Source organism: Antechinus flavipes, chromosome 5 (assembly GCF_016432865.1).
Source record: "Antechinus flavipes isolate AdamAnt ecotype Samford, QLD, Australia chromosome 5, AdamAnt_v2, whole genome shotgun sequence".
Classification (NCBI taxonomy): Eukaryota; Metazoa; Chordata; class Mammalia; order Dasyuromorphia; family Dasyuridae; genus Antechinus; species Antechinus flavipes.
In genome coordinates this window covers 19,577,883-19,599,000 of record NC_067402.1, presented here as the reverse complement: position 1 = coordinate 19,599,000, position 21,118 = coordinate 19,577,883, and the positions used below count along the sequence as shown (strand labels likewise).

Sequence of the window (21,118 nt, the reverse complement as noted above, 5' to 3'; positions counted from 1 at the left end):
TTTAGAGATGTTTTAATTTGCTTTTTTCTAATTGAGAGTGATTTCTTTTTAATAGTATTTTTTAAGTTCATGAAAAGATAATTTTCAACATTCATTTCTGCAAGATTTTGTGTCCCAAATTTTCTCCCTCTCTCCCTTTCCTCCCCCTCTTCCCAAGACGGCAAGCAATCTGATATAGGTTATAGATATATAATACTCTTAAACTTATTTCCATATTTGTCATGTTGTGCAAGAAAAATCAGACCAGAGGGGGAAAAAACCATGAGAAAGGAAATTTGAACAAATAAACCACAAAAAAAAAAAAAGGTAAAAATACTATTCTTTGATCTATATTCAGTCCCCATAATTCTCTCTCTGCATGCAGACATTTTCCATCCCCAGTCTATTGGAGTTGTCTTTGTCAATAGTGATTTAGAACATTTTTTTGTATGACTTTAGATAACTTTGAATTCTTCTTCTGAAAATGCCTGTTTATATCCTTTGACCATTTATCAATTGGTGAGTGACATTTATTTTTATAAATTTGATTCAGTTCTGTACTCAGTACCTATTTGAGAAATGAGGCCTTCATCAGAGAAACTGTAAATATTTTTTTATATTCCTTCATTGTCTGTGATCCCTTTTAGTAAAATGTAATTTCTCTCCTTATCTCTCTAATTAGGTCTGCTTTTGCTTTTACTTTGTCTGAGATCATGATTGCTAGCCCTGTTTGTTTTTTATTTTAGTTAAAGCATATTAGATTCTGCTTTAGTCCTTTATTTTAACTCTTGGTGTGCTTTCTGTTTCAAGTTCTCTCTTTTAAGTATCATATTTAAGCATCATTAAGCATATATTATGATTTCTAATGCATTTTGCTATGTTTCCATTTTATGTGTACCTTCATCCTATTCACATTCATATTTATGATTACTTTGTTTCTCCCTCCCTCTCATTTTCTTCCATTTCTTTTTCTCTCTCTCTTTTTACCCTGCTCCTCCTCAAAAATCTATTTTGCTTCTAACTATTGCTTCCTTTAATCTGCCCTTCCTTTTTATCAATTCCTTGTTTCTCTTATTTCCTTTCATTCCTATTTCTCTTACAGGTAGATTACATTTCTATATACAACTGAGTGTGTTTATATATTTTCTTCTTTGTACCTATTCCAATGGAAGTGAGATTCAAGAATTACCCATCCCACCCTTTATCCATCTGCTATAAAAGCGCTCTTGTATGCCTCTTTTATAATTTTGCCCATTCCACTTCTCCCTTCCCCCTTGTCCCAGTGCATCTCTCTTTCTCACTTTCATTTTTTAAAGATTATTTCAACACAGTTGACTCACACTCATGTATTTAGTCTACTATAAACTTCTTTTCACTGTCCTAATAATTATAAAGTAATTACAATTTACATGTATCATCTTCCCATATAGGAATGTAAATAGTTTAGCTTTTTGAAGACCCTTAGGATTACTCTTTCTGTTTACTTTGTTATGCCTTTCTTCAGTCTTTTTAGTTGGATCTCATCTTTTCATCAGGAGTCCTCGAAACTCCTCTATTTCATTAAATATCCATTGTTTCCTGCAAAGGGCCATACTCAGCTTTGCTGGGTAGCTTATTTTTGGTTGCAGTCTTAGCTTCTTTATATTCCAGAATATCATATTTCAAGTCTTCCATCCCTTTAACATGGAAGTTGCTAAATTTTGTGTAATACTGATGGTGGTTCTGCAATATTTAAATGATTCTTTCTGGCTTCTTGGACTATTTCTCTTTGATCTGGGAGCTATGCAACTTAGTTATAATATTTTTGGGAATATTCATTTTGTGATTTGTCACAGGAAATGATTAATGAATTCTTTCAATTTCTATTTTACCCTCGTTTACGATTTTCAATGATAATTTCTTGAAATATGATGTCTAAGCTCTTTTCATGACTTTCAACTGTTCCAATATTTTAAAATTATCTTTCCTCAATCTACTTTTCCAGGTTAATTGTTCTTCTGATGAGATAGTTCACATTCTCTTCTATTTTTTTCATTCTTTTGACTTTTATTGTTTCTTGATGTGTCATGAAAACATTAGCTTCCACTGCCCAGTTTGGATTTTTAAGAAATTATTTTCTTTACTGAACTTTTGTAACTCTTCTATCATTTGACCAATTCTAATTGTAAGGGTTCTTGTCTTCAGTGAAGTTTTGTATCTTATTAACCATTTGTTCATTTCTGTTTTTAATAATTGTATTATTTTCGTCAGTATTTTTTGTGCTGCTTTTACCAAACGGTTAATTGATTTTTCATAATTTTCTTGTAGCATTTTCATTTCTTTTTCCAGTTTTTCCTCTACCACTCTTATTTGATTTTTAAAAACAGTTTTTAAGCTCTTCCAGGAATTCTTATTGGGTTTGTATCCATTATACAATTTTTTTCTTTGAGACTATGCTTGTAACTGCTTTACCATTGTTGTCCTCTGAGTTTGTGTCTTGATCTTCTGTTACCAGAATAACTTTTAATCAGGTTCTTTTTCACTGTTTTGCTCATTTTCCCCACCTTTTTTTTTTTTTTAACTTTGAACTTCATGTTAAAGTTGAGTTCTATTCCTGGAGTAGTTTATGGAGCTTCAGGCTTTTTTATACTGCTCTTTTCAGACCTAGTTCTGGAAGTTTTGATGCTTTGGATGGAGTATGAAATTACAGTTTTGATAGCATTCCTATTTGAGGATGTGTGATTTCAGATCTTAAAATTTTGCTTTAGAGTAATACATTTTATTTAATATCCTCTTAGCCACCATGGATATTTGTCATCTAAAAATGCCTCAGCTAAAAATAAGACAACTTAGAAAATGGAATGGTCTAAGGACTATTGAATGTAATGGTAGAGTTAAAGGAAGTCAGAGGATCATGTAGAGACAACACAGTTCTGTCAACTATGCACATGAAGTAGACCATAATGATTAATTTTAGAATAAGCTTTCTTTTGACTAAATAACACAAAAAAGTACAGTATCGCATTTGAACGTTATTTTGGTGTTATCTTTACTTTTGAAAACTCTAAACTAAATTTTAAATAATATTCTTTTAGCTTCCACCTGTTCATTCAGTCCAAATCTTAGAAGTGGATCCTAAGAATGCGAGGTTTTTCCCCTTTATTGTAGTGAACGGAGTGTTCTCTACATTCAGGTGCTTCCAACAGCTACATTCTCCTCATTTAATTTATCCACACTATAAGAGCTATGAGTGATTTCATGAGACAACAAACACTTTGCTCTTTCTAGAGTGATGTCTTATTGTGATGTGGCTGTAGCTTGGCCTTCTCGCAGGCTCCCAGGGCCGGACTGAGGATTGTCAGTCCCTTGTGCACAGGACATCAGCCCCTACTGCTTAAGCTTTCTAGGTCCCAGCAGCTCTTGGGAGAAAGCTTTTGTACATCATTGTCAGTTCTTTGAATGGAGGATACCCCCAATATTCAATGAAAAAGACTTCTGGAGGAGATCTCATTCCCTGAACTGAGCTTTGAAGGAAACTAGGCATTCCGAGGATCAGAGCTAAGGGTGGCAAGCATGGCTACTTCAAGAAACATTAAAGCATGTTAATTCAATAAGTTGTTCGTTCTTCAAGGCAGATCCCTCTCCTTGAACTTGGTCTGAATGGCCAGTTGTGTTTATTTCTGTTTGCTCAGAAAAAGAAGACCCTGCATTCATTTGGTCCCTAATCTGATGGGAAGAACTCTCCCAGTCACTTTTAAGGGAATAAATCTATTTATTCTAGAAGAATTTGGCTGCAAGTTTGGGCCTTCTTATTATATCAGGACTTAGTCAGACTAAGAAAATGAAATAATGAAATCAAGGCTAGACCTAAACATAATCTTCAGGCTTTGTAGAATGCTAATTACTGAAACCATTTATCAGCTAGGTACACATGTATTTTTATACAAACTTCTTGCCCAAATTTATTGTCTTGAGTAAGACCAGAAAGATGACAAGTGAGCTGTTTCTCAATTCTCTTTTGAACGTCAAAAAGACTTTCTTGCCTAGGGTGATAGATATGTAAATCAACACACTCTTTGTCTGAGATGGTATTAAATTGAGGCTGGACTGTTTCTAAAGGAGCAAGCTCCTAGAGAGCCAATTCACATTTCAAAGAACAAAGAGAACAGGTGATTTGATGGAGCTAACCCAGACCAAGAGAGTCATAGTCAGACCGTACGATTTCTCAAGACGAAGGAAGAAAACTTTTTGAAATATTCACCTGAGTATATGGAAATATTTGCATTCGGTTGCCTGGTGTTAGAATAATTCAGAGAATAATGCTAAAGGAGTAATTTCGGATCAACTCCAGATATAGTAATAACAGACTGTGAGGTGATGCTCTGGGATACGGATAAGCACAATTATGTGAGAAGAAAGGGCAAAAAATTTTCAAAGATCTCCCCAAAAGTCTCAGAATTGTGGGGATTGAGTTTATGCGTTTAATAACATGATAGAACAAGTGTTTGAAGAATGAATTCACTGTAGTGATTATCAATTAATTAATAAGCATTTATTAAGTACCTATTATGTGTCGGGCCCCTTCCTAGGAATATAAAGACAAAAGAAATAATCCTTACTATCAAAAGACTTACATTCTCTCTAGGGAGAGACAACACATACACGTGGATGATGTGGAACGGTGGTAGCAAACTCAAAAGAAGAATGGGGGCTGCTAGTGTGAACCTAAAGGTTCCCCATGTCATGTATTGACTTAGTAATATGTTATTGTAATAGGGTTATTTTGTGCCATGTTTCCCGGTTACACTTTGATCTGGGTCAGGCTGTGCTCTAGCGGGGTTTTTGACACATCTGAAAGAGAAGAAATACAAAATAAATACCACGTAGATGTATAGAGGTGGCTAAAGGAAGGGCCCAAGAAGGTGGGGTGCGTGCCAGGAAGGGCTTTGCTCGGCCACTGGGTGCTTCTTCTGTGTCTTAAAGGAAGAAGGCGACTTTTGTGTAGTGAGAAGGAGCAAAGATCCGGGAAGAGGTTCTGGCTGGCCAGGGCAGAGGCCCAGAGAATGTCGCAGGGAGTCCGGCACTAAATCAAGGCCCTGCTCCTCTCAGAACCGATGGGTTCATCTAGAATTTGTGTCCCTCCTACTTGTAAAAGGACGTTGGCTCACAGAAATAAATGGGATGGGAAATGGGAGGGTCGGTGATAGAAACAGGCAGGACCTTCCCAAGGGCGCCCCCCTTACCTGACACCCGAAAGGAGGTCGTTGCCCTGCTGGCCCGGACTTGGCTCCTGGCCGCCCTACACAGAAAGAGGAAGTGCCCTGGGGCGTGGCTCTCCTTGTCTGGGAGAAGGAAGCTTCCAGACTCCTCTGAAGAGCGGCCATGTTGCCAACTTGTTTAAAGGCAAGGGAGACCTGGTGGGCATAGAGCTAACAAGACTTGTCCCGAGTTCCATTCTGGCCTCAGGCACTTTCTAGCTGGGTGACCCTAGGCCAGTTATCTCACCCTGCCTGCCTCAGTTTCCCCATCTGTAAAATGAGCTGGGGAAGGAAATGTCTCTGCCGCGGAGGTGGTGAATGTCAAAGATGTCCTTTTAATCCATTTTAACCGCTGTTGGTGGTTGTCCCTTGGACTCCAAAATGGCCTCACTGTCCGAGACAAGGCTGAAGCTGATCAGAACATATGAGTTCAGAATTCTAGCACAAATTGGACTGCAACGGGAACATTTGTCCGTGTGAACACTTGGAGTGGAGTGGTCTCTGAAGTGGCGCGTCCCCGTTTCTCTTCAGCCAGGGCAGGTCTCCTCTGCTCGGAGAGCCCGGTGCCTTCTCCAGTGCCCGCCATGCTGGGCAGTCCTGTGCCAGGCCAATCAGTCCCTGAGTTCTCCAGAGGACCTGGGGTCATCTCTCCTGACCTCTGTGGGAGAGCCTGCCCCACACTGGGTTCTCCACAAATAGCCCTTTAGGCAAACCTACTTTTAGCATTCAGACACTGCAGCCAGACCTCCGGAGCTGTGTTCTCAACTGTAAAGAGACATCTTTAAAATATACATCTTTTACATCCACTGCTTCCTAACTACACTTTCTCCTCTCCCCACGGGCACCTTCCATTGTTGTTCCTCAGTCTGACTCTTCATCGCCCCATTGGGGGTTTCTCAGCAGAGATGCTCCAGAAGGCCATTTCCTTCTCCAGCCCCTTTTACAGAGGAGGAAACGGAGGCAAACGGGGTTAAATGCCTGGGACCACACAGGTAATAAGTGTCCGAGGCAGAGTTTGTCCTCTGTGTCTTCCTGACTCTGTGCCCCGCGCTCTTTCCCCCCTACACCGCCCAGCTGCCCTCCCATAGTCTGTGCCCGACCTCTGTTACCTCAGGCTGAGAGGCAAGAGTCACGTCTCCCTCTCAGTGCTCGGGAGTCATGGCGGCTCAGCTCATTGAGAACTCATTGAGAATTCTCAGGTCTTGTGTTTCCCTTTCCTTCTAATTGCTATGGGCAGCGTGTGCTCGTCTGTCCTGCTTCTGCTCTGCATCACGGTCTTTATTTAGAGCCAGAGGGGATGCTGGAGACCATTGCGTCCAAACCCCTGGTTTTTAAATGAGCAATATAAGGCAGAATTCAAGTGACTTGCCCAGGATTCCACAGCCAGCAAGTGGCTGTTCAAACTCTCTTCTGCATGACCTTCTGTCCACAACAGCTCGTCCGTTTTCCGAGTTTTTCATGGTGACCATTTCTTACCGCACAGTAACATTAAAGTCACAGGTAACAATCTGTTTAACCATCCCGTAATCAATAGATACTTATCCACGGGCTGTGTGTGTGTGTGCGTGCCTGTGTACATAGACATCTGTGGATGGTTCCCTTCTGTTTCTCACTGTTCCAAAGAGCGTCGTCGCTGTAAATACTTTAGCATATATCAGGCCTTTCGATCTTTTTCCGAATGACAGCCAGCATCAGTAATCCTGGGTCAAAGGTTACATAAAGTCTAGTTCTGTTGCTAAATGCTCCCGGCTGTTTTCTAGATCAGGGCTTTTCCCCTCACAGCCCCTTGGGGCCTGAGAAACTTTTCCGGGACTCCGGATATATAGGTATATAAAATAGTTACGCACATCAGGCATTTCCCGATAACAAAGCATCGTTTCACAGGCTCCACATTCAGTCACAAGGCCCCCCACGGGGCCACGAGCCACAGTTTAAAAAGCAGGGTTTTCGGGCACCAGTCCGCACTCAGGAATGCATTAAGGTACCAGTCCCTCACCCCCTCCCATTCTGGTCTCAGGTGTAAAAGAAAGCTTTAATGTTGTTGTCAGCTGCATCTCTCTTATTATTAATGAGTTGTGGAATGCGTACCGGTGGTCCTTAATAAGCTTGCGCGTATACTTCTGCCGAGTACACGCGCCTGCTTCTTTTCATCTCCAAGTGAGTGAGTCCGTGTCATCGCCAGGGAGGAGGAGGTTGCTTTTTGGATGTTGTGTCCAGTCCGTTCGGTTCCCTTCAGCAAGTGTATACATGTCCACCATAAAATGAGTGTGAATTATTTTGTAGGCACAGAGCCAAAGCCAAACTCTACCCTCACAGTGTTTACACTCTTCTAGAAACAAGATAGACATGGAAGCAGATAAGCCACACACAAAGGCTTTCCAGAGCACATCTACATTGACTTAGGGCTGGTAGAGCTCCGACTATCACTAGTAAAGCTTGTGTAGGGGAACCTGAGGAAGCTTTAAAGGTAACCCACAGATGAACTGAAGAGGGCAGGGGCTCAGAACAGAAGCCAAAGGCAGGGGGTTATGTAACATTGTTGGTGGGAATGTAGAGTGTGGAGACAATGGGACATAATGTGAGTGGCTTGGAAAGACTGGACGTCACCAGCCTCTGAAGGTTAAATGGAAGACTTTGGGTGGGATAGACACAGAAATGTCTCAGCCCCTGTGGAGGACGGACTGATGGGCAGTCAAGTGTCGATCCCATTGCGGTAGCGCAGCGAGAGGCTGGACCAGGCCGTGCTTGTGTGAGGCAGAGGATGACAGATACGTGGTGGAGGCAGAATTGATAGGACATGGCGATGGGCCTGGAATCCATGAGAGGAGGGAGGAATGGAAAGCGCCAAGGACAGCTCGACTCAGGTTGAGAAATCTAAAGCATGGAAGTGCCCCGTGAAGATTAGGAAGGGAGCTCACCCCAGAGTTTGTCCTAATGTGGCTAAATATAGAACTTTTAAAAGGTGGGGAGGATCCAGTGGTTGACCCTTGCCTAAGGCTGAGATTGCATCTAAACACAATAAGCGTGCATAATTATGGAAGACCAGTGACAAGCCGAGCTGCCTGCCTCCTCATGGGCAGATGCAGAAGGAATCAGGCATTCTGGACAAGGCCAGTGCCAGAATTTGTTTTTCTCGACTGGGCATATTTGCTCAAATTATTTTGTCTTTCTTAAATGGTTTTCAATAGGGGGAAGGAAAAAAAAAAAAGAAATGCTTGCTGAAAAAGAGTAAAAATAAAATCAAAATTTTCTCAGACTTGAGATCGTATCTATCATAGAACTATTCCTGCCATCTCAAATTCTGATAGAAGTATTTTAACACAGAATCTCAGAGAAATCTTAAAAATGTAGGATTTATACCTAGGCAATATAGTTTGGCCCATCAACAGTTTGTATCTATTGAACCAAAAGTTGATGCTAAATGTGTGAAAATTGTGACTAGATTTGTTTTTCAGTGAAATGGAACCATGCTATTAAATCGATCAGAGTTTTTATACAAGTTATTACTTTAGAAAATCCAGTTGATTAAGTATTAATCTGCCACAGATTAATCAGCAATAAGCTGATCAATCTCCATCTTGAGAGAAATAAAATACCGTGCTTTCAATTTTGAGAAACAGATTTGGGGCCATTTCAAGTAAAGGCTTGAAATAGATTAAGGGAGCTGTAGAATTAATTCAAGATCAGAAATTTGTTAAGAATTGGATCCTGCTCTTCAATAGAAGAAATTCTGAACATTCCTGGTGGCAAGAGATTTTCCCCCATTTTTCCAGTTTTATGCATTTAACCAGAAATTCTTCAAAAATTTTCCACCAGAGAATCCACATTCAGAGAGAGCATGGCAACATACAGTATTCCAAGTAGTGTCTTATGGGGAGAGATGACCAAGAATTACACAGAACAGAGAGCGTGGGGGCGGGTGGAAGTGACTGAGGTCCTCAGACTCATGAAAACCTTGACTCTATGTAATCCACTAGAATAAAAAAGATCTTTTCAAGTACAGGGAATTCTGTTGACTCCTGGCTGAGGAAGTCCCTGAAATTTCCCAAGTCATCTCTAGTTCAGAGACAGCTCACTGTAAGAAAGATTCAGAGGGCCCGGATTACAGTCTTGACCCCTCTACTTCGTCCCTGTATGATCTTGGGCAGTCATTCCCCGCCTTTCTGAGCTGATATCCATCAATTAGCCTGCTACAAACAGATAGTTTACTTTTGGAATTGCTCTTACAGAGCCGCCCTGTTATCAACAGCCTTCTCAAAGCCTCCAGGCAGGATACTAAGTAGTAGTAGGAATAGTTGGTCAACATAAAGTTACACTAGGTAATCAAGCAAACAGCTCTTACAACTAAATTAAACAAACTCTCTTGTCTATAATGTGAGAAGCATTTGGGGATTGAATCTGGTTTAGTGTTTGAATATAATTACCTTAATAACTTGGATTTATCTTTAGTATAGATATACATTTCTATAAATAAGAAAGACCCAAATATATTTGTCAGCTAAGACAATTCCATCCAAGTCCAAGAAGATATTAAAAGTAATTTCAAATTACAGTTGGTATCTTGATAGTAAACAATAACACCATCTTCTTAATGAAATAATGTTCGTTTTTATTAGTTTCTTTAACTTAGTCTTCAGGGATCCATTTTTCCTTTTTAGCACGTATGTGCTAGAAAGCCAAATTACTTAACATCTACTTCTCTTAATGAAAACTTCTTGTTGGACCAATTAAAAATGTTACAAGTCATCAAATTTAATGAAGAAGATAATCGTTTGCACTAGTTATCCATTGAGAAGCTTTCCTCTCAGAGAACAAAACGTAGAATATTGCAGCCTTGACTTTGCTTCATCTAGTCTTTTATTGATTTGGTTTCTTGATTTCAGATGATGACGTTGGATGGGCCCCTTTGAGACTATAGACATTCTCTTAAGCTGTTGACTAGACAGGCTCCTAATATGAGGAAAGAAAGAAAATATAAAAAAGAAAGCCTGAACTTACAGCAAGTATTGCAACTCCTGATATTTAGCCTTTTTATGTTCCATATAAAAATCTGTAAGTTTTCCTCTTTCCCTTGCTCAGGACCTAAAAAGGGAAACAAACTCCTCATCACTTAACGGCCCCCCAAAAAAATCTGTGCTCTGACACCTTCCTGTTCCTGGCCTTGTGCTTTACGGGCTGGAAAGCCAGAGTTAGCCAAGAAAAAAGGCGAGAAGAAATCCCCATCAGTAATGGAATGGCACTGATGGTTTCCTTTTCTGTCTTCTTCGTCTTTGTGTTAGAGACACAGCCCGGCGAGCCAGGTGGCCATGAGGGAGCTTGGGGCTCCTCCGAGGGTCTCTCCTAGCCAAGGGATCCTGATCCCGGAGCAGATGGGCTCTGGGTATCTGTACCTGCCCTTCCCCATGGCATCTGCATGTGTTTGAGAGGAGCCCTGGAGGGTTGTGGAAAGACTTGGAGAGGCTCCTCAGCCTGTTAGTTACCAGTCTGTGACCAGTGAGCTGGGGAGGAGGGTCTCATGAGATTGCTGGGACAGTGGGATGTGAAAATGAACACGTGGGGTGCAGCCATGGGCCGTACAAACAGGCTGATATTGGGGGCTCCGAGCATCCAATGGGTCCCTCCCTCTCTTTAGAGAGTGAGGTGAGCCCAGTGGAAGCTCCAATCACTAGAGTGACAAATCCACCAGAACCTGCGTTATACAAAAACACCAGAATCTTAAATTGCTTTTTCTGAACTGTCGAGAGAAAGGAGCAAATCTTTAAAAATATTAAGACCTGAGAAGAATAGTAAGAGATCATCTAATCCAACTACTTTACATGTCAGGAAACTGAGGCCTGCAAGTGAAGGGACTTAACTAAAAGAGACAATGAGATGAAGTATCAGAGCCTGGGTTTGAAACCAGAGCTTCTAGTACAAAATCCAGTTTTTAAGAATTTAAAATTTACAAATTAAAAAAAATTTTTTCCATCATCAAAGAACAGTGTAATTAAGTTTAAAGTGCTATACTGGCTAAAGCAAGAAAATCTCTTAATACCTTCCAGACATTTTCATAAAGAACTGAAACAAAAAGTTTTCTACTTAGCTTTTGATTGAGTAGAAAATGTATTTGATCCAAATTCTCTAATCTCTTGAATATTCTAGTTAAGTGAGGTATTAACCTTAGCTTAATCTGAAACTATTTCCTAGATATTAAGCTTTAGCAATTAGGAAAAGAAATGAGTTTTATTTTTTATTTAGATTTATTATGTTATGGTGCTGAATTCAATATCTAATTTGTCCACATTTTGCAGGTTAACAAAGGAACAAAAGAAGGAAGGGGGGAAGGGAAAGAGAAAAAGAAGGAAAGAAACAAGGAAAGAAGGAGGGAGGGAGAACAGGGGCATATACCAGATGCCTGCTATGTGCTAGACACTGTGCTAAGTGCTTAACAGAGCAACTTTTATACACAATCTTCATTGATCCACACAACAGCTAGATGAAGTGGATAATATCCCCCACTTTGCAGATGAGGAAACTGAGTCCCAGAGACCCAGATGTCAGTTGTGGAAGATCACACAAGTAGTTAGGCACGGGGGCAGGACTCCAACTGCCTCGGCAACTCCAAGTCCGAGCTCTGTCCCCACGCCACATCACCTCCCGTGGGAGGGCTGGCCCTGCTGATGGCGGTCCCAGTGACAAGCCGCTTCCCTTCTCCATGAGATGGGATGAGGATGGAATCCTGTAGCGCTGACGCTTCTGTGGGGCGCACAGTGGGTCACGATTCCTTCCCCCCCCCTTCTCTGACCTCCTCTCCCTGGTGGGGATGCTCCCAGCAGCAGCACAGTGAGCCTGTGGAACTTGCTGAGATTTCATGAAAGAAATCCGCCCGAGTTCCTGTGGAGAACCGGGCCTTCTCCTGCTTTGATTAGAACTGAAATCAATGTGACTGAGCGATCTCTCTGTCAAGCATTCGGGAATCATTGTCAGGAGACAGTGTCTGATTGTGTCTGCATAATCTGAGATTTCTGGTATCCTTGTGACTCCAACTCTGGGAAGCTGAGATCCCAGAGAAATGGTCCTGGGAGATTGGATGGGTGTGGTGGATGCGGTCCTGTTAGTGCTCTGAGCCCTTCCCCTTGCTGTGAGTGCTCCAAGCCCTTCCCCTTGCTGTGAGTGCTCCGAGCCCTTCCCCTTGCTCTGAGTGCTCCGAGCCCTTCCCCTTGCTCTGAGTGCTCCGAGCCCTTCCCCTTGCTCTGAGTGCTCCGAGCCCTTCCCCTTGCTCTGAGTGCTCCGAGCCCTTCCCCTTGCTCTGAGTGCTCCGAGTGCTCCGAGCCCTTCCCCTTGCTCTGAGTGCTCCGAGCCCTTCCCCTTGCTCTGAGTGCTCCGAGCCCTTCCCCTTGCTGTGAGTGCTCCGAGCCCTTCCCCTTGCTCTGAGTGCTCCGAGCCCTTCCCCTTGCTCTGAGTGCTCCGAGTGCTCCGAGCCCTTCCCCTTGCTCTGAGTGCTCCGAGCCCTTCCCCTTGCTGTGAGTGCTCCGAGCCCTTCCCCTTGCTGTGAGTGCTCCGAGCCCTTCCCCTTGCTCTGAGTGCTCCGAGCCCTTCCCCTTGCTCTGAGTGCTCCGAGTGCTCCGAGCCCTTCCCCTTGCTCTGAGTGCTCCGAGCCCTTCCCCTTGCTCTGAGTGCTCCGAGCCCTTCCCCTTGCTCTGAGTGCTCCGAGCCCTTCCCCTTGCTCTGAGTGCTCCGAGCCCTTCCCCTTGCTCTGAGTGCTCCGAGCCCTTCCCCTTCCTCTGAGTGCTCCGAGCCCTTCCCCTTGCTCTGAGTGCTCCGAGCCCTTTCCCTTGCTCTGAGTGCTCCGAGCCCTTCCCCTTCCTCTGAGTGCTCCGAGCCCTTCCCCTTGCTCTGAGTGCTCCGAGCCCTTCCCTTTCCTTCTTTCTCTTCTGCCCAGTGGTTTGATACCATGATGCAGTATCAGGTGCCCCCAGTCCCCTTGTGCGACTGAAGGCAAAGGAGGGCAGACAAGTCTCTGAGGGCTCTCGGACTGACCTGGGGCCCAAGGGTGGCCTGGGTGTCTGGCTCTGACTCTCCTGCTTCTCTCGGGGTCCCCTTCTCCCTAGTCCCTCTTCACACTCACCAACAAGTGCCTCAGATTTAGAGGGACGTGCGCCCAGTGAGCCTCTGGGTGAATGTCAGGTGTCAACTGTACCCTCCCTGTCCCATCCAGGGTCTGCAGAGAGTGGCCAGGGCCCAGGTTAGCCACATGTGCTTCATGGACATGAACGGCGCGGCTGGCAGGGGGAAGGCTCTGCTCCCGGGGCTGCCTTGATTCCCTCCTGGGAGTTCTCCACTCTTGGGGACACCTGTGGCCCCATGGGGGATTCTCCGGCTCTGCACGGCGCTTCCTACACTCGTGCCCGGTGTGATCCGGCCATCCTCTCACCTGTATGAGCACAGCCCACCTGAGCCTCATCCTGGGTCCTTCCGGCCACCCAGTCTGCCCAGCAGGGACTCTGTCCGCATTCCCGTCTGCCCCCTTCTTCTGCTCCCAAGCCGTTGGCCTGAGCGTCTCTGCTTAGACATCTCGGCCCTGCCCAACACGGGTCCTGCCAGGACAGCCAAGCCAGCCCAGCGTGGGACTGGAGTCGGGGAGCCCCGGGGGCCTCCCCACCTGCAGAAGGAAGCTGACAGTTCCTGCAGGGCTGCAGTGTGACCTGTCAGCCCGTCACTCACCTTTCCTGGCTGCCTTCCTCCTCCTCCTGCACGTGTGCTCTCTCCTGACGTCTGTGGCTGCTTCTCGTACACAAAATTCCCTTTCCCCGTGTGCCTCTGGCCCGGTGCTCCTCCTGAGGTGCTCCTCCTGCTCCCTCCGCTTCTAGCATGTCTGACGTACAGAAGCCAGGCAGCCTTTCCTGGCCCCCCCAGTTAGTGAGTCCTCCCTCTTGGAGTGGCTGTAGATAACTTTGTATATGCTCAGAGTTAAGGTAATGGGTTTTTTAATATCGTTTTTTCCTTTCATGAGGCAGTTGGAGTTAAGTGACTTGCCCAGGGTCACACAGCCAGGAAATGTTACGTGTCTGAGGCTGGATTTGAACTCAGGTCCTCCTGACTCCAGGGCTGGTGCTCTATCCATTGCGCCACCAGCTGCCCACTAAACTGCTATTTCATAGATGGCCTAAAACTGCAATTCTTGGCACTCTCTGTCCCTGTTATTGTAAAAGCAGAAGGGGCTCGAGGGCCATTCGACGTTATTTTTCCTTAATGGATTGTCCTGGCCAAAACCGTCTTCCCTGGCTGATCCTCCCACTGATGACGAGCATCACGGGGTGGATCCTTTGCAGGCAGACCCGGGTGTTGCTGAAGCCCCTCTCAGCGCTCTTCCAGCGGCAAGAGAGAGCGTCCTGCCGGCCCAGCAAGGCAGTCACTGGGGCTCCTCGTTGGGGACAGGGACCAGCCCTGCTGGAAGGAGCTCGCCGCCAGCGACTGGGAGGCACAATGGCAGCCACTGACTTACCCAGCATGGACATTAAGGGGAGCCGCCTCCTTCTCAGGAAACAAAGGCCTGAGACAGACTGTTGGGGGGTTGGGTCGCTCGACGGCGTAGTGACTGGCACATGGCAAGAGCTTCATAAATGCTTATTGGTTGGTTGATTGGTTGGTGATCTGGTGGGTCTAGGATTGGAAGTAAAGAATAAACTAAAAAGTGATGTATTGGTTTCCCCCTAATTAAAGCCTGAAGGCAATATTTCTCAATCTTTCTTCCTCTGCCTCCGTTGGTATGAGGTCTTCCCGCTCCTTCCTCGCATCGGCCATTTTTTTCTTTTGACGTGGATTTCTGCCTGGCCGGAAGTTCTGCCCCGACCGGAAGTTCTGCCCCGACCGGAAGTGCCGCGGCCATTCCCAGGCCGGATGCCAAGTGACAGGTCAAGGATTACTCTCCTGTGCCAGCACCTCCTGCGTCATACCATCGATTCTGAAGTTCTTCAGGGAGGCCTCGAGCCTGTGCTTGGGTCGCTTTTTCTGACCGCTTGTGGGCACCTGCCCTGTGTGAGCTCTCCGTGAACAAGATCCTTTTGGCCAGCCTACATTTGATGTCCGGCCCAGCTGAGCTACCCTTCTGCGGGAGAGCTGGAACGCTGAGGGGCCCAGTGTCTGGTCTCTTATCCTGCCTGGAGCTCTTCAGTCTCCTAAGATAATCCAAATGGAGCCGAGCAGACCTGAATTAGCCCAAAGAAAACTTAGCGAGATGCGCAAAGTTAGGGAAGACCTCCCCTCCCCCCCCCCCAATGTTCATAGGGGCTCTTTGTGTCCGACCTGTGGCCGAGCCTCCGAGCTGCCATGGGTCTGATCGGCCAGTCGGACACAGTCTAACTCAACATAGTCACTTTGGTGACAACCAACCAACCAACTCTTAGGCAAAAATACTGCACTTACTGCTGCTAGCAATCTTAAATTTTCTTAACAAAGGCAGCCCGCCTTCTACTTTCCTTTTTTTTTTTTTTCTGAAAAATCCTCCTTCCTACCATAGATAGCTAGAAATTCTCTTAAAGAGCTTCCCAGTAATAACTGTCCTTTATTTTATAGCCTCTTCTTCACAGCCTTTGGGGCTGCTCAATTCCTCTGTCCCTCCTTCTCTCCTCCTCTTCCTCCTTCCTTTCTTCCCTCTTTAAGTTCTGTCTCTCTCTCTTTCATTATACTATTCCTGAAAGATCTTTCATGAAGAGTCATGTATTTTTTTTTAATACGCATTATCCTTTGCACATTTTAAAACTGAGAGCATGATCTGTCAAACAGATGTACGTTGTAGCTATCAGAAAAATCAGTGTGTCTCTCTGGTTTACAGACACTACGAGAAAAAACTTTCCTTCAGTCTCTAAAATGTTCTTCTCTTAGGTAGGATCTGCTTCACTGTTTCAAAAGATGTGGGTGGATGCTCTTTCCGCTTACATAAGCTGGGCTTCATTCATGACCTAGTAGGTGATTTCATGAATTATGATGTCAAAGATGTTTTATTGTCTGCTGGCCAGCCTTAGGGGGATGTTTAGCCAGGCTGGTCCTCCGTTGGTCATCGGGCCCGTTCCATTTCAGTCAGTAGGACCTGTGGCAGCTTGAAGTCCATTGGCAGAGCCTTCAGAGAGGAGGTCACTCCTCTGAGAGTAGAATGATGCTCGAGATTAGGCAGCAGTCTTCTTGGTCCTCACTGTCAACTTAGAAAGGAAGGAAGGAAGGAGGGAGAGAGGGAAGAAGGGAAAGAAGGAGGGAAAGGAGGGAGGGAAGGAGGAAGAGAGAGAGGAAGGAAGGAAGAAAGGAAGGAAGGAAGGAAGGAAGGAAGGAAGGAAGGAAGGAAGGAAGGAAAGAAGGAAGGAAGGAAGGGAGGGAGGGAAGAAGGGAAGAAAGAAAGGGAGAGAAGGAAGGAGAGAAGGGAAAAGAGGGGGGAGGGAAGGAAGGAGAATGGAAAGTTTCCCAACTGAGCAGTTCCATTGGGGTCCCCAGTAGGGCAGCAGACCACAATCTTTTCTGAATTAACCTCTATCTACTCCATGTAAATTACCTCAAATCTTCCTTGTCTTTTCTTCTTTTTCTCTGGAGCTTTTAGATCTGATTTATTTTACAGAATTTCTGATAAATCCACATTGATTAGACTTCATTCAATTATGGCTTTACTTTCAGTTGTTTCCCTGATTAAGTCACCTAGATTTGTATTTTTCCAGTTCCTTTTTCAGACATGGTCTCAAACATAAGTTCTGTTTTTCCCTCCCTGTGTACTCCAGAGCCTTATTTAACACACATGACAGACTTCCCAAACTCGGAATGTGCCTGTTGTGCTCTGGGCTCCTGCCTTTTTTCAAGGGTTCTAATTTTGTAATTACTTGTCCTGTCATGAATCTGATTTCCTTCAGTATTTCATCCGGGTCCCAGGAGAAATCCACTTGGCGTTGATCCTCATGGTGCTTTGTGCTCTGCAGCTGAGGACGGGGCTGCTCCCGTTGGGCCTTCCCCTCGCTCTCAGTCAGGGACCTCGCTGCTCCATCCCTTCGCGGAGACCCTCATGGCTCCCTTCTCGCCGCCTCTTCGGGCCTTCCCTGATGATTCCTGCTTAAAAGAGCCTTCTGTTGGGCCCGTCCCTCCTCTCAGTCCCCATGTTGTCAGACAGAGCTTTGTTCTCGGACTCCCTGGCCTTTGCCAGGCCCGGCTCACAAGGGCCTCTCAGAGGTGGAGAGGCTCTGTCTGGGCTTCTGCAAAAAAAGGCTTCGGCCTTTGTCTTGCTCCACAAATGGAAGAGAAACCCTGGGATTGTCAGGACTTCCCGTGTTAGAATGCAGCAGGGCTCGGTGGGAATACGGCGCCTTGGGGGCGGTGCTCTGTGTGCTGGGGGGAAGGGACAGCCTGTGTTTCCGTGGGCCCGGGGCAAGGTTTACCCACAGTATGAGGGAGTCAGTCATATTGTACAGGATCGGCGCAGACGTTTATAAAGAAATTGCGGAGGTGCCCTGGGGACACAAAGCCTACGGGACATGGTCCTTGCCCTCAGCAAGACTCGTGGTGCATGCAGGGAAAATGAGCGGGTGCTGTGCCCCCGAACAGCAGGGGGTGATGGGGAGGGGCCCTCTCACAGCGTCTCCGTTCTGTGACAGGGATTCTTCTGAAGCTGCTCATTAACTTTGGGGTAAATCTGATCATTAGGGAACTTGGCTTAAATCCTCCCTCCCTGACACATTGCTCCTGGGCCTTCCCCGGGGAGTCCAGGGGAACAGAGGCCAGTCCATGTTCCTGCTGCCCACTGAGGCCTCCACTCTCAGACTGGGCCCTTCCCTCCTTCCATCACTCTCCATCACTAGTCCTTCCCCGGGTCAGCCTGAAAGCTTTTGTTCCCACGGCTGCTCAGCAACGTCACTGGCTAAAACGCGGCCCCGCGGACAACAAACAGCCGAAAACAAGGGTGCCCTTGGGTAATTAGCGGACAAACCCGGCGCGGCGAATTCTCGGGCTGTCGGGAAGGAAGACCTCGGGGCCCAGAGAAACTCTGAGACTTAAGAGCTGGGGGGGACTGAGATAAGAGCGGGAGGACCAGGACAACAGGAGCCGCCCCACGCTGTGAGCCGGCCGCCATGGGGTCGGGGCAGAAGAAGGGCCCTCTGGATGCGCCCCATGGGGCCTCTGCTTCTGCCCGTTTGCTCAGTTGGCTTTGTTTCTCTTCATACACGTCAGAATTTCATGGGGTGAGGGGTAGGGAGGAAGACTTTTCCATCTGGGATTTACTCTGCTAAAAAGTCTCAGCGCTAAGTTTGGGGTTTTATAAAAATGGAAACAAAACCTGGCAGCCAGCACCACCTGCAGTGTTCCAGGTGCAGCCTGACGGCCGCCCGGGGCTTCCTTCTTTCTGGAGCAGAGCAGTGGTCAGCAAGGACTCTGGAATTGGTTTGGTCTTCGGCCGCCGTGGTACCTGCCAACCCACCTGGGGATGCCGTTGCTCCCGGGGAGAGGAGTCCGTGTAGCCCCAACTACTCCCAAGCATCTGTTAGTGGGGCGGCTGCCAACAGCCACGCAGCCCTCGGGGGCGCGGGGAAAGAGAAGAGACTGCTTCCAAATGGGGGGGGATAAAGGGGAGGGGTCTTCCTGGGGGAGAGAGGACTCGGGCTGCGCTTTGGGCGAGGAGGCAGAAGGAGCCTGGGAGGAGCAAAAATGAATATATTCAGGTAAAAGGAAAACTCTCCGAGACCTTTTCTGAATAAGATTCATCTCCATAAAATATTAAGAAGCCACACGTCACATGGTTCATACGCAAAATGGATTTTAAGGAGCCAAGTGAAGGAGCAGCGTTGGATGCGCTGAGTGAGTCTCCGGGGTCTGAGTGAAGGCTCCGGACTGGCAGGGACCTTGGGGGCCGCCTAGTTCTCCTCGTACCTGAGCAACCATCCCTGCGGGGCCGGCTCTGAGCCAGGCTCCGGGTGAACGTGTGGGGTGAGAGGGAGCGCCTTCCTGAGGCCCCTGGGGCAGCCCAGCCGGGAGGCTTTGCACTGGGGAACGAAAGCTTCTCCAGGGCGGGAACTGTCTCCCTGGCACCTAACGCGGCGCTGGGCACGCAGCGGGTCCCTCATGAACCCCCGCCCACTGACCGACCCCAGCCTCCTCTCTGTCCTTCCCTCCTCCCCACTGCTCTGCCTGGGGGGGCCAGGAAACGGCCCCTCCGCTTCCTCCCACACCCTTCCCGCCTCTGGAGAGAGTCTGGGGCCTCTGGGGCCCGGATGCTTCGGGGACTGGGAGGGGCCGAGCGCGGGAGGGCGGGAGCTGGGGCGCCTCGTTCTCCGCGCAGGTTCGGGGCGTCTCACCACGTGCGCTTTTCTTCTTGTTCCCAGCACGCGCTGCTGGCGCTGAAGTTCGTCCTGGCCTTCGTCATCCCGGACAAGCCCCAGGAGATCCAGGTGAAGCTGGCCAAGCTGGAATTCGAGTCCTTGGAAGCCCTCAAACAGCAGGTAAGCGGAGGCTCCGGGCCCAGAGCCAGGCGGCCCCGCCCCGCCCGCCGGCCCCGCCCCGCCCGCCGGCCCCGCCCCGCCCGCCGGCCCCGCCCCGCCCGCCGGCCCCGCCCCGCCCGCCGGCCCCGCCCCGCCCCGCCCCGCCCCGCCCGCCGGCCCCGCCCCGCCCGCCGGCCCCGCCCCGCCCGCCGGCCCCGCCCCGCCCGCCGGCCCCGCCCCGCCCCCGGCCCCGCCCCGCCCCGCCCCGCCCCGCCCCGCCCGCGGCCCCGCCCCGCCCGCCGGCCCCGCCCCGCCCGCCGGCCCCGCCCCGCCCGCCGGCCCCGCCCCGCCCGCCGGCCCCGCCCCGCCCGCCGGCCCCGCCCCGCCCGCCGGCCCCGCCCCGCCCGCCGGCCCCGCCCCGCCCGCCGGCCCCGCCCCAGCCACCGGCCCCGCCCGCCGCCGGCCCCGAGACCTTGCGGCCCTCCAGCAGCAGGAGCCCATTGCATCACATTACATTGGTCTGTGGCCCCTTGATGTCCGTTGTATGTTGCTTTCAGATTCATTCAGACGTATTGTTTCTGTCATCACTTGGTCTGCAAAGCCGGGGCGCTCTATACAATTCTGGCCCGTTCCGGAAGGATTAGCAGCAAAGCCCCAAGGACAAAGGGGGCGTTGCGGGAAGGATGGCGGAGCCCATCAGTCGGTTGGGAGCGGCCACGGGCTCTTGTAGGGCTTTGTTGGGAAAAGGGTTTGACCAAGAGAGCTTAATGGTTCTTTTCCGATCCGGTAACGGGTGTGCGCTTCCCAGCGAGCCGTAGCCGGCATCTGTCCGGCACAGTTCCTGGGTCGGGGTTCAGGTTCTGGGGCCCATCTGGGCTGGGAGGCCCCGGGAGCCTCCGGGGTGACCGGGCCGCCGCCGCAGCTTTCCAGAAGCTTCTGTTCCAGAAGATGAGGTTCGTCTCTAGGAAAGCCCCTGGAGCCCTGACTGCAGCCCCGGGCCCAGGAGCCCGGGTGTGGCCCAGGGTCGAGGAAGGAGCCGGGGGTTTGAGAGCTTCTCAGGAACAAAGCCAGCTCTGGGGCCCCCCTTTCCCCTCCGCTTGTCCCAGAGAACCTGGGGACGGCCACTACCCCGGGGCCAGCAGCTCAGGCGGGGCGCGGGGGTCTCCCCCAGCGTCGGCCACAGCAGGGAGCAGCGTCTCGATAGGGCCCCGGGGAGCAGAGGGAGCGTAGTCTTGTCTTGACTAATTCATGCTCTAGGTCGGCGTTGAAAGACAGCTCCCCTTTGGTTGCCTTGGCTTGTGACCCCAGGAGCCCCCCCAACCTCCCCCTCCATCCTCCCTGAGCTCTGAGCCAGCTGAGCCCGAACTGCCGGCCCGGGCCCAGAGCCGGGAAAGGCTGAGGAAGGGAAGCAGGCCCCGGGGGCTCCGCTTCCCTGACCTGCAGACTCTGGGGCTAAGGCCCGGGAAGGAAGCATTAGGA

General features: G+C 48.5%; 1 protein-coding gene and 1 long non-coding RNA gene across 3 annotated transcripts in view; one reads left to right on the top strand and one right to left on the bottom strand.

Annotated features, from left to right (window-relative positions):
• The window catches only part of ANO10 (anoctamin 10), a 164,766-nt gene that overhangs the window by 101,792 nt on the left and 41,856 nt on the right, over nt 1-21,118 (top strand). The window contains exon 12 of one of the 2 annotated variants that reach the window (XM_051962097.1): nt 19,544-19,660. The exons of the other annotated variant lie outside the window; for it this stretch is intronic. Coding sequence (XP_051818057.1) covers nt 19,544-19,660 — 117 coding nt within the window. The remainder of the gene's footprint in view (nt 1-19,543; nt 19,661-21,118) is intronic. 2 annotated transcript variants of the gene reach the window in all.
• LOC127538365 (uncharacterized) lies at nt 9,651-19,610 on the bottom strand. The gene is made up of 3 exons (XR_007947727.1): nt 19,517-19,610; nt 18,643-18,854; nt 9,651-10,166 (listed from the first exon to the last, which is right to left on the bottom strand). It is a non-coding gene; the product is annotated as an uncharacterized LOC127538365 (long non-coding RNA).